General features: G+C 38.9%; 1 protein-coding gene across 3 annotated transcripts in view; it reads right to left on the bottom strand.

Annotated features, from left to right (window-relative positions):
- The window catches only part of LOC124302287 (netrin-A-like), a 130232-nt gene that overhangs the window by 15568 nt on the left and 97739 nt on the right, over window positions 1-16925 (bottom strand). Inside the window, exons 3-4 of one of the 3 annotated variants that reach the window (XM_046758272.1) lie at window positions 9951-10100; window positions 8555-8659 (exon numbers count right to left, since the gene is read on the bottom strand). In XM_046758272.1, coding sequence (XP_046614228.1) covers window positions 8555-8659; window positions 9951-10100 — 255 coding nt within the window. The remainder of the gene's footprint in view (window positions 1-8554; window positions 8660-9950; window positions 10101-16925) is intronic. The other 2 variants (XM_046758273.1, XM_046758274.1) reach the window with 2 other exon arrangements.

Raw genomic sequence — 16925 nt, 5'->3', positions numbered from 1 at the left:
CTTATACGCACGTATTCACGTGTCGTTGCGCATGTGGACAGCTACGCTGCGCTCTCTTCGCCTGTAGAGCTTCGCTCGATGTAGAACATACATATTAAGATTGCGGTGCCGGTGTAACATTATATGAATAACATAAATATGCACAGCCGGGCATTCATGGACACACGCGTGCGGTGTTAAAAGACTCGGCTTTATACTTATGCAGTTGAAGAAACGCTGAATATTCACTCTAAAGGTCTCTCTTGCTGCACTTAAGTTGGCGCGGGGTCTCGAAACGCGTATAGTTGCATCCATGCATGCATGCACGCATACATACATACATGCATACATATTATACACCGACGTCTTTATAATTAAGACGTTACTTTATGACTTTCACGACGAGCTCACGCGGCCAGAGAACACAACGAGAGAAAGGGAGAAAGAGACGGATTTTATCTCGAGTGTTACGAATGCCACTGCTAAAGGGATTGGAATTCATTTCGTCCGACTTCTTCGAAATTCGGTCAGATATGATTTGTTAGTGTTACTCAACTGACTGAATTTTCCTTCATCCATCCTCTGGTATTATTTCCTCATTTTTTTTGTTTTTTTACGTAAGCGCGATACCAAAATTCCGAAATTAGCCGAGTAAATTACTTGTTCGAAGTTCATGTAAAGTGTACGGTGCAGGAGTTTCTTCGCACAGATTCCCGGGGGATTAGATGGGGAGATTTAAGCCAGGCAGGTTCCCGTCGGGCGATCCTGATAAATAGTTTGGACCAAGGATTCAGATGCAAATACCGGCTTGCGTCTGACTAAAGACCAGCTCTTCTCCTCCTTTCAATGATCGTTATACGGTACATACTTATACACCTATAACGCTTATGTACCAGTGGTATAAATTAACGAAAGTCTCTCCACCCTGTAGGAACTGAGTATGTACCTCGTTCACATTTTCAAATGGAAAGTTGTTGTTTCAATCGCTCCGAAACTGCAGAAAAGTCGAATTTTCATTTGTTCTTTTAGAACCTGTTTAAGCGCGGAGCCACTTTTCAATGATTCCGATGTCGTTGAGCACGTGACGTTCATACAGTCGAAGCCGTGCGTCGAGCAATGATACAGTAAATCATAGAACCGGCTGCGAGAGAATCGAGTCATAGAGTTGCAGGACAGCCACGCTCTCGGCCAGGTGCGAGAATATTAACCGTATACCGTGAGCCCCTTAATTACCGTCAGCGATGAGAATACATTAACGAATGGAAGTAAGACCTGCACCGCCGCGAGGGACATTAATCAATTCGTTCAAGTCCCGTCCGTCTGTCGACCCGTCCAAGTTCTAGACCGGGAAATAAACTCAACGAGACACACAGAGGCGTGACGGGAAGTGTTATTAACGCGGTGAGATAAACGGGCTCAAATCTCGGCTACCAATGCGGGGTTTTTAACGTGGCCCGGAATTCCGGAAACGCTCACACGAGCGGAGAAGATCGGTTCGGTACAGGCTTGGAAAAGTAGACTATAGAAAATACGACGGAAGTACGAAAGTTCGAGGTGAGAATCGCGTCGGTTGCCATGTTGGACCGCCGAGCTGAAAACCTGAGCGCCGTAATTCGATCGGTAATAGCGATCCCGATTAAAGGTGAAATGCGAGTTTCACGATAACGACACCTGGCCGCATTGAATTCGCTTGTAGGCCATAAACCGAGGCGTGATCGGACAGACTTTTTTTAAACCTCCGGCGTAGCAGGATGAAATTCGAGAATGTAGGAATTCCGATTCAGACTGAGGAATTCCCTCGCGATAAGACGCCGCTGGTAAATAGCTTGAGGAGAAAAAAGACCTTGGTTGAAATTACGACGCGTGAATTATTTACTGGTAGATATATATGTAATATATATGTATATATATATATATATATATATATATATATATATATGGGTGAAACTTCTGAAATTTTTCTTCCACGTCCGTACTTCGTAGTTTTTTTTTTTTTTTGTTAGATTTCTTTCGTGAAGCGTGAGAGAAATGCAGAAGAGAAAAACTGGGAGGTAGATACGTGGGACGTCTTTATGGAGAAGGGAAACTGACGGTACGCGCACAGCTCAGAGTTACTGAATCGTAATTTTGATGAATTTTAATTGAAGTTGGCGCGGTGGGTTGGCCCGCAACTCGAGTAAAACTTTCGTAATCAAACAAGCGAGAGGATCAATTAGTCTTGATTTAAATTAGCTCCGTTGTAATTAACTACAGTTTATGTCTTCGCCGAGTGAATGAGAAGTGAATAAAGCCACGACTAAGCCAGCGTTTGTCTCACACACGTATATAAAACTATGAAAAAAAGCCTTGAAATATCCTGCACCAAGTCCGCATCTAAATAGGAAAATTTTCCTTACTCACTCAGTTGATATCGTGCTCGGAATAATCGCGCGTTTTTGGACTCTATAAGCCTTGTTTTGAATTCGCATATACCAGTGAATGACATACGAACCGAGAGGAAATCCATTACTTCTTAAGGGATGAATCGCGCCGTTGCAGCGTCGCGACGGCGAATGCAAAGCTGCACAGGCCGAGTAAGAATATCAATATTTCCGAGCCTTGCTCTTCGGAGAGTTATCTCGGCTCACCGAGCCGACAGACCTTATTTAAGGGCGGCTTTCCAGAGTAAGCCCTAGTTAGCCCTCGCCGCTTCTGCACAAAAACCACTTTCCGATACCTTATTGGATCTAAGCTACCCAAAATTGATGTCAGAGCGAGAACGAGCTCCTGGCTTTATTCCCCGGCGGCGCAGGGATAAGGTTGAAAAATTATTCCCCCCGTAGGCATACTACAAATGCCCTCAAGCTTGCAGGTTATTGGATTTGGCGCTTGCACTTTGCCGCCTCGATGTCCGACCGATTCTTCTTCTTCCTCCTCTTCTTCCTCCGCCCCGATATCACCTGAGTCATCCGTTTTTCGACAAATACATTCACATTACACTTCATCCGATCTACTCCATCACGATCCCACATGTTACCCCCATGGATGGGGGTTAGCACGCCTGTTTCCACTGACAACGGCCCGTTGCTGCATCGCTTTTGGGGTCGATTACTCAACAAAGGGATACCAATTAGACAAGATTATTGGTGTACGGATTTGCTCGGCCCGATTTATACGAGCACGTTCAGTGAAAATCTACGGCGTCAATTTTGTATCAACGTCAAAGTACGTTTCATGAACTGTTCTGCATATATTGAGTTGATTATGCTGTACGATTGTTCGAAAAATCATAAAAATTAATAGAAAAAAAAATTGAAAACGTCTGTCAAATACACTTATAACATACCTAAACAATCTTGTAGGCTTATTTGCATATCCCAGAGTTAAAAAACGTGAAACAAGAACAAAAAGAAAAGACAGAAATTAAAAATTCATCAACTTGGAACAAAACTGTGTTTAATTAAAATAAATCGATGAAATATTTTACTAAACGGTGTGAAATAAATCTTGTTTGTTTGAAACAAAAAATTTTTTTTTTTTTTTTTGTTTTTTCTATGTAGCGTAAATCTTGTTAAACAGAATATATTTATGTTTTTTGTTCTGTAATTGGCAAATTACACTCAGAAATCGAATTTCGACTAAGATTGTAGGTGAGAAAGGAAATTAGTATAAAAAAAAAAGAAAGGAAAAAGAACGAGTCGCCGACTGCACGTGAACGTGTACGATAAATGAGAAAGTGTTGAGAGCCTTCGGTGTATTAATGGTTCGAGAAGCAGGGGTCGATCATTGATTTACGTTCGCCTGTGGGCCCAAAGCGTGGCGTATCTCTTTTTCGCGTTTACGACGCGGCTCGAACCGCAATTAGAACCTGATTGGAGGCCTTTATTTCACCGTTTATATCACACACGCTGCACGCACGCGTTCGTCGCGATAAACAAATAACAAGCTTGTTTGAAATTACGTTATAATGAATTTCCTCGACACTCTTGTGAAAAATGAATAAGATATTCATTGATCTGCAGTGTTGAAAAATTGATAATAAAAATTTTTGTTATTTCAGGCTGACGTTCGCGAGCCGGGAATTCATACTTTTAGTAAATCTAATAGCGAGATAACCGCACACTGAGTATATGACACGCATTTAAATATTCGCGAGCTGGAATGACTTTTTTTTTTATTTTTTTTTTAAAGTTGCAAAAGAAAAAAAAACAGTAATATGATGAATTCAGCTGTAATTTTCGATCTTTAATCTCTGCAATATGGTGATGAATCTAGTAGATTTGTCGATTTCAGTCTAAAATTATTGTACTCATTTTAATCAAAGAACTTTTTATTTATTATGCTTTGCATCGTTAATTATTTGTGATTTCGAAATTGCGCTACGATATTGATTTTTATCAGCGAAGAGCAATATCAAATCGACGATAGGATAAAAAAATCTGCCTCAGTCAAATTGTGAAAATAATTTGTTTAAAAAAAAAAATGAATAAATTTAGAATGAAGTCGAACAAGTTATCTAACAGTTATTTTTAAGCAATCTGCATATAAAATCCGATAAGCAAACTCTAATTGTTTACAATTTTATAATTTCTCGTTCTAGCAGCTTCAAGAAAATCATCGTGCCCTACAAATTTATAAATTCGATAATTAATACTTAATGTTCGACTATATGTCGTAATCGAGTCGTAAAAATACATTGATTTTAATCGTGAAGTAAGAAAAGTAAAATAAAAAACGAGCCGTACTTCAAGGTAAGAAAACATAGACAATATTTGGCAACGAAAATTAGGACGCAGATTAAAGTTTCGCGTATTACATTTTACGTTTTGGAAAAACCTCGACCCTTTCATAAGCTCCGGCACTCAGGCCCGCTCTCTCAGCTCTTCGAAAGTACACAGATTGCTCGAGTTTGTGGGTCTCGTCGACAAACTGTTCGTCGTACATAACAACTCAACCGAGAATGCATTCCAGCTCCCTTGCCACCTTTTTGAAGTTCCTCTCTGGGGTCGGGGAATCGGGCAAACCAACCCTCGAGGGCGGCGTTATAACGACGTAGGCGCGGTTCCTCTCCTGCAGTTCCCAACCGAGAAAACCTAATTGCGCGGATAAACAGCGCCGAATTTTCGCTTACCACGGCAATATTGAATCAAATGGTTTCCGTATCGTTTAATCACTTATTTATACTTTAAACGAGACAAAAGCGTACTTTTACACTTACCTGTATTGATTGTCATCCTTGTTTGATTATTTTATTTATTTACATTACTATTATTTATACTCATCGCCTCGTTTTTGTAATATGATTTTTGAAAGAGAAAAGAGAGGGATGGTTAGATTACAAGAATTTTTCTTCTTTAATTTCAACCGTACGTTATCAAAAACAATAAAGTTGATCATCAATTCCTGACCCAAATTCATGCTCCATCTTTTTTTTCGTCTTGTCGCACACTGAGAGAAAATTTTAGTTCCGGTCACCGCTCAGTTCTTAACTACTTTCATTTTTTACCAAAATCGAAAAATATAGTTCTAGGTAGAAAATGAAAATCAGTTTTGTAGCTGTTACCAGACAGTCTAGTATCCGTTACTATTCTTTCTCATTACGATCACTCGTACTATGTTTTCATCTAACTGTTGCGAAAATTTAATGCTCGTGCAACGATAAATTGATGTTAAAGCCTTGTTTAACTAAAAAAGTGGAGTAAACCTCACAAACTGATTTTGCGTTGCAATTACCAAAAAAGGATCGACGATAGCACGAAATGGTTACGCGTACCTCGTCTTTCGTAATTCCAACGATATTCAAAGAGTTTTTTTAACTGTACCTGTTTTACTCGACTTTTCTACTTACTATACCAAATGAAATTTTCATCAGTGTACAAATACGATACTTACAGTGTACTATTTTGAACAATTATGCAAAATGTAACGTATTTGCTTATCATTTTGTCGGTAGATTTTCCTTCACCTGCAGCTTCTTTCTTGTATCAACATCTAGTTATTATTGTCACTGTCGTGACTATTGTCATTGTTATTATTGTTATTCTTATATCGCCAGAGCCTAGGTATGTACTACATACAATGTATGTATAATGTAGATACATACGACCGACACTCAAGAAGTCGAAGCACACAACGTACATAGGTACCTATCTGCGGTTGGCTCGCATTAACATATAGATGCGATCCGTGACGTGGCATACTCTCGAGCCACGGATGCGATATCGCCTCATGCCTGCCTCTTAGACTAACCAACCTCGATTCAGCCGAGCTACGTATGATAGAACAGCCGGTTGCCTTTTAATTTTAACTCTTGAGCATTTTTTTCATATATTTTTCCATTACTTTCCACTTTGCACGATTTTTTTTTCAATTATAATTTCGAATTTCAAACTATAGTTAGAATCTTGGACAGTTGAAAATCAACTCACTGTTTTGCCGTCTGATTTTTCATGGTGTATTGATTATTAGTTACTGTGCTTGATTTCCTTAAGAATGTGAAAAAAAATAAATAAATGCGAAAATCATAAAGAAGAGCTGGGGTGTCGATTTTTGATTTCACATCGGTTTGAAGTCGCTAAAAAATTTAGTTGATTCGTTGAATTTCAATTCATAATATCGTGTAATTTTGTACACCGAGGTAGAAGTTCTTTTTCCAATATAGTCGAATCGATATTGCTATTTTTTTATCAGAATACATATCACTGGAATATTGAAAAATTGTAAATTCAACGATACCAAAGTGATAAAAAAAAAGTGCCATATGGCGAAATTGTAGAGAATATTTTTCTGAGTAAAATTAGTAATCACAGATTGTAATCGAAACCGAATCGACTAGTTCTTCAAACAGTTTAAAGAGATTTGAAATGAATACGTGGCATCTGTTAAGCTTTTGTTGGTTATAATTTCAGTGCTATCCTATTGTATCATTTTTAGGAAAATACTATCTTGGCTTATTTAAGAATATCCTCAATAAATTTCCTCAAAAATGTAAAAAACTGATGCCAAAATCGAAAAATATTGCTCTTATAAAATTGCGAAGAAACCGCAGAAGCCTTTCAACTCAAAATTAGCGAATCCGACGTTTAGTCATTCCCGTTACAAAGATATCGGTCTAATTATATCGCTCTCAACACCAATAAAAATAACAGATTTCGCACCCTCGTACAAGGATTCCCGTTAATCCGGACCGATTTTATCGACCATCCGGGGCAATAATCTCCAAAAGCAACGACTCGGCGGCCCGAGTATCGAGATTCGGAGACAAAAGGCGTTCGAGTTATTGAATTTCGAAGTGGAAGAAGGGCGGCTTGCGCGGGGTTTGTTTGTGTCCAAACACCCTGCACGTCGGTAAAAACGCGTAAGCTTGTGTCTCTAGCGCAGCCCCGTTCGCATTTACACACGTAAACGTACACGTACAAGCAACGCACAAGTGACGGTAATAAAAACGGCAGGAAGGCGAGCACCGCCTGCAGGAGGACGAAGGTTTGGGGTCGTAAGCCGCGGGCCGGAGCGAAGGTAAGGGTAGTTTTAATTAAACCATTAGGGGAGGCTGAGAGGCCAGACAACCAGCCTCCACGCCGTTCTCCGTCTGCGCCGCGACTCTCGAAATTAATGTATATTTCGCTTTAATTTCGACACTCAAATATTGCGCATTATTATATACAGGTATAACATACCTTAGACAGCTGCAGACGCTTTGTGGACGAAAGTACGAAACGTTACTCGAAATTGGGCGACGAGCTACCGAAGAGATTTCAAAGATTTTTCACGAAGAGCTGAAAATCTGCTACGGCGACAACGTTGTTGTATTATGGAAAATGTGGTACCTATCGAATGAAAAGTCAGATGCGATTCGAACTTCCGCGCCATTGTTTCGATCGCGTCGTTATTCGGTGCAATTGTAAACCTAACCTCTGAGCAATGACGTCACAAAAATGGCGCGCGTTCGAAACGTGTTTTACTTCTCGCTACTTTACAGCTTATACTTTAAACAAACCCATTGTTTATCGATGAGTTAAAAATGTGGAACGTTTACTTTTGCGGGGTTTTAATCGGTAAGTTCGATTGATGCGTACTGAAAAAATATTTTTCGAATTCAATTCCAATCTGTCAATACGTCGAGAAATGATTTTCTTGACAAATGCACGGAGCCCATGCAATTTACCCGAAGTAAGAATAACTAAGTTTCCGATAGAATCTTGATGGTAAAATTGAAAATGTAGTATTTATAACATTTCATTTTGTTTTTACCAGATTTGAGTGTAATTAGATAAATTGTCGATGTTATGCTTATACAAACGCGATGAAACTCCTGATATTACAACTCCGATTCGTCCTTTTTCCAAACCGTGCAAAGACGACAATTTTCTACGTATACCTTGAGCATGATTATAGAAGATTGCGATTTGCCGTGGAATTCGGATAAGCGTTTAAAAAAAAGAAAAAAGGGAATTTTCGATCTTGCGCGATAATATCAGAGAAGTTTAACGTTCTTCCACCCTCAAAATGAAAGCAGGATGTAAACACGATACGAGGATCGATCGGGCGATGCGTTATAATGGAAACGTGAACGCTGCTAATGGCATCACTTACTTACCGGCGCGTCCATCGTAGCCGTATTCGTGTTCGGTTTCCTCGTGTTCCCCGCTATCCTCGCCGGCCATCCCCTGGGTCTGCACTACCTTCGGGATTTCTGAAAATACAGAACATAGAAGAGGAAAAAATTAGTCGTGAAGTCCTTCGAGGTATCGAGATTAGCGAAACACAATCATGGATCGTGCTTAAGGTGTGACGAATTGTTTTTTACCAACGGATTTGAACACTCAAAAATGATAACAGGATTATAAGAATTGAAAAAATTGCCACATTTGGGCGAGTCTATTAGGTTCAGCATCTACCCAAGCATGCGTGCACAATATTTTTCTAAACAATTGAAGTATATTTGTAAAGTTAGATTAATAAATTTTTCATGCACACAGTTTGACAAGCTTTTAAAAAATGTGAAAAAAAAAATACTTGTTTACTTTACACAAAGTGCAACAGTTAAGAAACCGAGTTCGTCGAGTATGCCATTCTTGAAAATTCACACCTATAAAACTTTCTACGCGAAATAGTTTTAAAAAAAAATTATTTTTCCCGATAAGATAAATTTAAAAAAATCTTTCGCGAATTCTATTTTCTATCAAATTTTGAACTATTATACTATTATTATATATTCCAAAATTAGCGATAAATCTTCTTCGTATCGTACAAACTTTTCTCGGCGGATTTTGAAATAAAAAACTATCGTTGATCGGTTGTAATAAAAACAAGTTAACGAACCTCCTTTAAACCAAGATATCGTTAAAATTTTTTTCAAGTTCAATTAATAAACTAAACAACTCAGAAGACTCGAATAAACCAATCTTTGCAGCGAATTTGACTTCTCCGTATAAATATATCGCCAAAAAAAAAATTGCAGTCTTTTGCGATTAAAGCTTACGCACGATGAGAAACGTCCCAAATAAATCTTCGAAAAATATTCCTAACTTTTAAATCGCTTGAACATTATAAAGTTCAAAATTTGTTTCATCAAATTCTAAAGTTTCAGGGTTCCATACGAACAGTTGTAATTTTCTTGAACCCTCCACTAAAGAAAACAAGAAAAAAAAAAAAAGAAAGAAATAAATAAAGTTAGACTCGACAGCGGCTAGGAATCGCGAAGGGAGAGGAATACATCCAGCAACTGGACGAGAACGATATGCACGATCCTCTCGGATGAAATCTAGGATATCGCTGAGACGTTGCCGAGGGCGAATGTCGAGGCAATAATACTTTGTTCCCGGGTGTCTTCAGGGTGGTAATGCATCAGCTGCAACGAACTGCCGGTTTTATTATCGCGCCGCGGAAACCGGCGCCGCAAAGTTGCATGAGGTCAGGATAAGGATGGCTTTGCCGGACGATCCTCTCTCTCCTCTCTCTCCTCTCTCTCTCATCTCTCGGTCTGAACTTACTTATGCACGGCGCAATGTGGGATCTGCTCTGCTGGTAGCCCCTGGCGCATCTGTTGCACGTTATTCCAGTTACTCCGTCTTTGCAGGGGCACTGGCCGGTGCTCTGGTTGCACGTCTTGCCCGAGGCACCTATGGGGTGGCAGTCGCACGCTGAAACACACCATGCGCAAACAACGGGGTTAGTATTTCTCGGATTAACGCTATTTCGCATAAAGGGTTTTAAATGCGTACGAAGATAGGGGGGGAATTGTTTATGGCGGGGTGAAAAACCACTCCGAGACACGAAAACTGAAAGGGAAAGCGAGAGAAAGGGTGAATTCGAATGGAACACGAAAAACTCCCCGCCATTCTCATTGGAAATCACCAAACTTGTTTCTTTTTCTTTTTCCTTTGAGGCTGGTGCATAATTTGACTGATTCTGAATCTCATCGAGTTTCACATGGGGATGGAGGAGAAAATTTACTAAATCTTGGAGAATAATTTCGCGTTATAATTTATGGACAGTTTCTTAATTTGCAAAAATATAGCAAATTTCGGGTACAACGATTTCTATTTTTCGAAATACATAATTAATCGGAGTTGCAGGCTGGGCCGCTATTTTGTGCTAAATTAGTTAAACAGAGCTAAAATCAATGAAACAATTTTTGTCCGAATCTGGTAATTCATCTATTTCTCTGGTTATTGTTGTTACGTATAATTCACTTTTCTCACTCTCACCTAGTCAGTAACGAGGTAGTAAGAACCACTAAAATTGAGATTTATCGGAATTCCTTGATTCATTAACGGAATATTGTAAAAGAAAAACTGATCAGAGATGATTATTTATTAAACCAGCAATTAATTTAGAGTTATTAGTTTTAATTCGTTATTTTTCGATATCTTATTTTCCGAATGCAGAACTGCGTAAAGTTAGAATCATGCTATTGTATCTCTATACAAAGTTTAAACAAGAAAAGTATTCAACGTTGGAATCAATTTTAATTTTGATAAACATTTGAAAGCCACGAATGTGAACTTGTAGTTCACTTTCTGAACTATGCGCATCCATCGTTCTTTTTTAATTTTTTTGTATGGTTTAATTATCAATCTTTTTACTAAATCACGTGGATGAGGTTTTCTCAATTTTTTTTTCCAACCTTTGAAAAACAATAAATTAACCGGTATATTGCAACGAAAGTTTCAATTACTTGAACATACTTTAATGGAAAAGTTTCATTTTCAATTTCTCAATCGTAAAACGTCCTAAGCACATTGTGTAAATAAATGTGCAGTAATACATTTTCGGCGACGCATCCAGTTCATTAACCGCACTGTAAACTGCATTGTGCATCGCATCGCGATATTGTAACAGGGTTTGATTAAAATTACGAGGCAGCAATGAGCTGGTATGTATTTAATTACACGTTCGTCCCAGCTGCAGAGTAATTCGAGGTGCGGCGCAGGGAATTTCACGCCACGAGTTGAAATAGTGTCAAAGTTGATTAAACATTAATTAGCCAGAGCGGGGTAACGCAAATCGCTAAAAATATCCAGTTTTATACCGTATATAGCGCTAAAATTTTTCAAATTTTCTCTTCTTGAGATTACGGCTAAGAAAAGGCGGGGGAAATAAAATCGTGATGAAGACTCGTTGCCTAAGAGACTGGCAGGATCGAGACGAACTTTCGTGCACGTTTAGTTTGGTTACCGGTTTCTCCGTAGCGAAGAAAATTGTTCGTGGTATAATTTTTTGACGGGCCGTGGGACGCGGCGTTGATCCGAGCTAAGGTACTGCAGCTACCAGAATTTCAGATAAAAACCGGATGCTCCTCGGATCGAGGGCCTTAAAAATTCAACAAGGCAGCCTCGACGAGGAACTCGACTTCAAATGAAAATAAGTTGCCGTTTGAACACCAACCGACAAATTTTCTAAACCGAAAAAGATGGAGATTTTTCTTTTCAAAAATTACTTACAACATTATAGAAACGAAAATTATTTCATCGTCTGGAAATTAATTCGCTCCAAACGTTTGATTTAGATGATTCGAGTCTTTTTGCTTGGCATTTAAATCGAAAAATAGAAAGAATAAAAAAAAAAAAACCAACGCGATTATTGATTTTTCGCGAAGATTTGAGGAAGGGTAAAAAATAGAGAACAGATTTTCTTGGGAAATTGAGTATTCGTAGACCAGTTTTTCTTTACGTTTCTCCAGCTTTGTGAGAATATAATTGATAAATTTTTCTGCCAATTTATTTCAAGGTATTCAAGTTTCAATACACATGTTTCACTCTGAACGCGGTAAGAACCTGAGCATAAAGTCGAGCGTATCACGAAGCGTTGCATTCCAATCTTATCCTAATTCTATGCACCTAAGAAACGGCCTCGTTGGTAAAAGTATTATAGCTTAAGGCGGCGTTCACACGACCTTTCGTGCATCAGAAGCGAGAGTGTTTATGAAAGAAAAGAGTAGAAGAAGAGTAAAAACAGAATTACAAAAAAAAAAAAGAAACAAGGCGAAAGCATGAGTTTTTGTAAAAAATTCAGTCGTATCTTCGATCCGGAGTGAATAACTTACAATTTGAATACAAAGGAAAATGTCTCGATGTACAATTTCATCAAAACTATGAAACAGCGAAGAAATCAGAAATTATGAAAAAAAAAAGTAGACTTCTCGTGAAATTATGTGGATTTAGCTGGAGGTGTACAATAATTCATTTTTTGGACTGGCGCGAGAAATCGAAACAAAATCAACGACAAACGAAAAATGACACACACACACACACACGCAACAATAAAAGAAAAAGAAACATCCTGTGTAAAGAAAGCTAAGGGGAGGAAAAATAAACTCAGTATATCGTATAATGTTATACATAAATGCTTCACCGAAATGTTGGGCCACGGAGCGTTGCCTCGCCGGAATATATAATGTATATAATAAGAGGCGAGGAGGTGCGTGGGTTTTCAGTCTTGATTGGCTCTTGGTGTATCAATGAAATTAGTATGGACTACCTTGTAGTTTACGTCCACCCACCCGTTTGGGGTGTGATGAATTACTTTCTACCGCGAGGCCGGAGTAAGCGGATGAACGGTATGAAGCCGGCGCCGACTCGATTTTCTCATAAATCTCGCGCCAAAACTGCAGGCGCTGTTTAAAAGAAATAGCAAGGCCACATTGCAGGGGAATTACGATTCGTCAAAGTTCTTCGTTTGATTTTTAAACCTGACATATCCGAAACAACGTCTTGAAATAAATTTAGAAAAATTTTAATCGTACCGTATTTTCTGTGAAAAGTCATTTAAAATATCGTCAAAACTGTTAATTCTTCGAACGTTTATAGATCTACAATTTGAAAACTAGAAATTCTGTACACTATATTATTCGCCAAATTTTTATCCCGAGGCGAATTCGTGGCAGAATTAATGATCGTTTCAAAATTCACTCTGTAACCGGAATTATGCATTTTTTTTTTTTTATTCAGTGGAATACGAAAGATTTGGTTTTCTTTAACACGGTTTTACGGATGTCGCGCGAAAAGAGTTCAAAGAACGAAACGACTCTAAAAAAATATAGGTGTAAAAAATTAACAGAGACGACGGATTTGCGCAGCGACGCGAGATGAGTCGACGTTTAAATCGAGGAACGATAAGCGAGCGTGTTTTGCATGGGGCGATGACACGGCTTCGTAAGATCGGTTTAATCCCCAGGCGAGATGTCGCGGCTCTTGCGGTGGACCGGATCGACGCAAGAGACGAAAGAGAGGTGAAAAGAAAAGAAAAAAATTAAGACCGACTTGATCCCGGACGGAAATCAGGTTGTCACGCGTCCCGGATCGAGTCACGTACGGACCAACCGGGCTCTAATCTCCGCCCCGCGTTTGATCTTCTTAAGAGAGACAAAGAAGCAAGAAATAGAAAGAAAGGAAGAGGAGGAGAAAGAGAATTAATAACGCGGAAGATTATGTATCAGGGTGAAATGAAAAAAAACACGAAGCATGGTAACGACTTGTGAAAATTAATCGTTGTTCGGTATCCCGGTTTTATTGGTTTCTACTTTTACCGGTCACAGTCGGCTGTTTCTATCTATTTTCACAGTTTCTTCGGTAACGTAGTTTTCATAGGTATTCTAAGTTTTCCGTGTTCCGGAAGTACCATCGAAAATCGGTACGAATTTTAAAAGCACCGATCGCAAAATAGGCATCAATTTCAAAACTACCGATCAAAAAAATCGTTACGTAGTTATAAAAATATCCGGTAAAATATCTGGATTTAGAATCGAATCACACGATGTTGGAATCGAGAATTGGTATGAATTCTAAAAACAATGATCGAAAAATCGGTAAGTGGTTATAAAATCGTACGATAAAAGATCTGGGTTTCGAATCGAATCGTAACGTGATATTGGAACCGATGGGAAAAAGAACACGGATGACTTTAATTACCGATTTTGAGAACTTCGATGGGGATAGAAGACGTGCAGCTGAAGCCTACGACCGAAAACTCCCATAACTCATATTTACGCTGGGTAAAATGAACAGCCGGAGCGTGTCACTTATTGCTAACTAATATAAACATGACTGAGACGCCCACGAGAGTCCGACCTACACACCGGATCGTAAATCAATGGTATTTTACCATTCCTCTTTAACGTTCCGCACCGAGAGGAAAAGACTGCACGAGTAGCGATTCGCGATCGCCGGCGTGCCATTTTGGCCGTTTATCACAACTCGAGAGCCGTGATTTCGACCTCCAATTTCGCAGGACTTTCTAGATTTTTCGGGGATCACACTGAGAAAAACTTCACTTGTTACAGTAAGTAAAAAAAAATTGAGTAAAACAGGTATAGTTAAAAAAAAACTGTTTAAACATCGTTGAAATTACGAAAAACGAGGTACACGTAACTATTTTGCGCTGTTATCGATCCTTTTTTAATAATTGCAACGTATAATCAGTTTGTGAGGTTTACTCTACTTTTTTAGTTAAACAAGGCTTTAACGTCAATTTATTATCGCACAAGCATTAAATTTTAAAAAACTATATTTTTGCGATTGTGGCAAAAAATGAAAATAGTCAAGGACCAAACGGTAACCGGAACTCAAAATTTTTTTCAATGCAGAGACATTCGGAATATGAATGACCGGCGTCACTTCTCGACAAAATTAAACCCTCTTAGACTTGGTTCTGAAAATCGGCACTGTAATTTTTGGCTTCTTCCGGTAATCTGATGGCTGGCGTCTTCGGATCGGCATCAACGATCGTAAAACAGTTGAACGGAACGCGTCGCTGGCATGCTCGTTATCGCCGGTGAGGTAATTAGTTATTCATAGACATAATAAACCTGATTTACGATCAGCGAATATGAGTTCTTCTTGTATCGTTAACCTCGCGGTGTCCTCTTTGCCCCGACATCGGCTAACGACGTCTTCCAGACGGTTACGTGTTGTTCTGTTATCAATTTTCTCGACGTCGCTCAAACCTCTAAAAATCGTTTTTGCTCGGAAAATTGGTGCGTCTTTGCGATACCCGAACGGGTTTGCAAAATTTGTAACACGGACTTTACAAGACTTTAGAAAAATCAAAACAATTTTCAAACGGTTTCATCGGTTCTTTACGTATTCGAAGATGAATTTTCGAGAATTCTTCACTTCTGGTTTGTCTGCTGAATATTAGCAAATTTCAAGGATATTCAGATTTCAGCAATCGTATATGTGTATGTGTACAGATTTTTATAGCTATATGGAAATAAGCATCAAATTTTCAGCCGTTGAACAATGTCAAAATCACATTATTTCGGATGTAAATACTTTGCAACAGGATTTCGAACGACTTTAAATATCCTCAAGTGTATTTCAAAGATTGTAACAGGTTTAAAAAGAATTCGGATTATTTTTACCTCGTTTTCGCAGAGTTTAGAAGAATTCAAATACCGGTAGATATTCAAATCCTCCTGCAGGTTTGCCAAAATTTCTTGTATATAATCTCAACGAGCATATTATAGACCGGTTCTAAGAAAAAGTATTACAATGTTGGAAGAATATCTGAAAACGAAGCACTTCGCATCACGGCTGTAATAAATTTCTAAAGCATTACGATTACTTTATTTGCAAGTTGAAAGATAAATGATTAATTTCACAGGATTTCCAAAAATTAGGAAAATCACGAAAGTGGTTCACGCCTCTCGTAATAAAATAAGGATGCCTCCGTTGTTAGCCGAATAATTTTGATCACCTGTATTCGATCTGCAGCCTCAGCTACTGCACTCCGGGTTTATCGCAAGATGGCAAAAACCGTAGTGAAAGAGAATATGAGTTCTGCTTAACGACGTAGACGCCTGAAGGATTAGAAGAACCTGGCAAAGGTCTTTTTATCCGCGCAGCGGCAAGAGAGCGAGAACCGAGAATCCGAGAATATAACTACGTATAATATCTCTAGAGGGATGTTTCCTTCGACGCGTAAAGAGGGATGTAAATTTTTTCACGGAAGAAGAAATCATCCCCTCTGCGAATCCCGCCAATTACACAGCATTTCGCTTTCTGCTTTTCGGCCATTTTTTCCTCTTCTCCTTTTTTGTTTTCTCCTTTTTTCCCACCCCACGTTTTTTTACCATGCACCGAGGATAACCCTCCAACAACCGTAAAAATTTCCGCTACTCCTCTTCGGCTCCTTTTTGAAGTCGGATTCTAGCCAGCTGTATTACTCGCGGCGGATATCAGCCAGCAAATCCCCGGCCTTTCATGCAGCGCTGCGCTGTATTGCCAAGATCACAATCGCCATTCAGCTTCGACTCGCGACACGCCAGCCTTTCGACCAGCTCTTGCTTAACGATAAGGAATTCTTTCAATCGTCTTTGTGTTTACTTTCTTTTTCATTTCACGGTACTCCAAACGGTTAGTAGGTTTATATAAGATCTCTGGAACCTTTTGAAATCACCGAAGCCTTTGAAATTGGATGAAATTTTATCGAAATCTTTTAAAAACATTTGAAATCGTACAAAGTAT

Source organism: Neodiprion virginianus, chromosome 4 (assembly GCF_021901495.1).
Source record: "Neodiprion virginianus isolate iyNeoVirg1 chromosome 4, iyNeoVirg1.1, whole genome shotgun sequence".
Classification (NCBI taxonomy): domain Eukaryota; kingdom Metazoa; phylum Arthropoda; class Insecta; order Hymenoptera; family Diprionidae; genus Neodiprion; species Neodiprion virginianus.
Note: the sequence above shows the minus strand (reverse complement) of the source record. Positions and strands in the feature narration are given on the sequence as shown.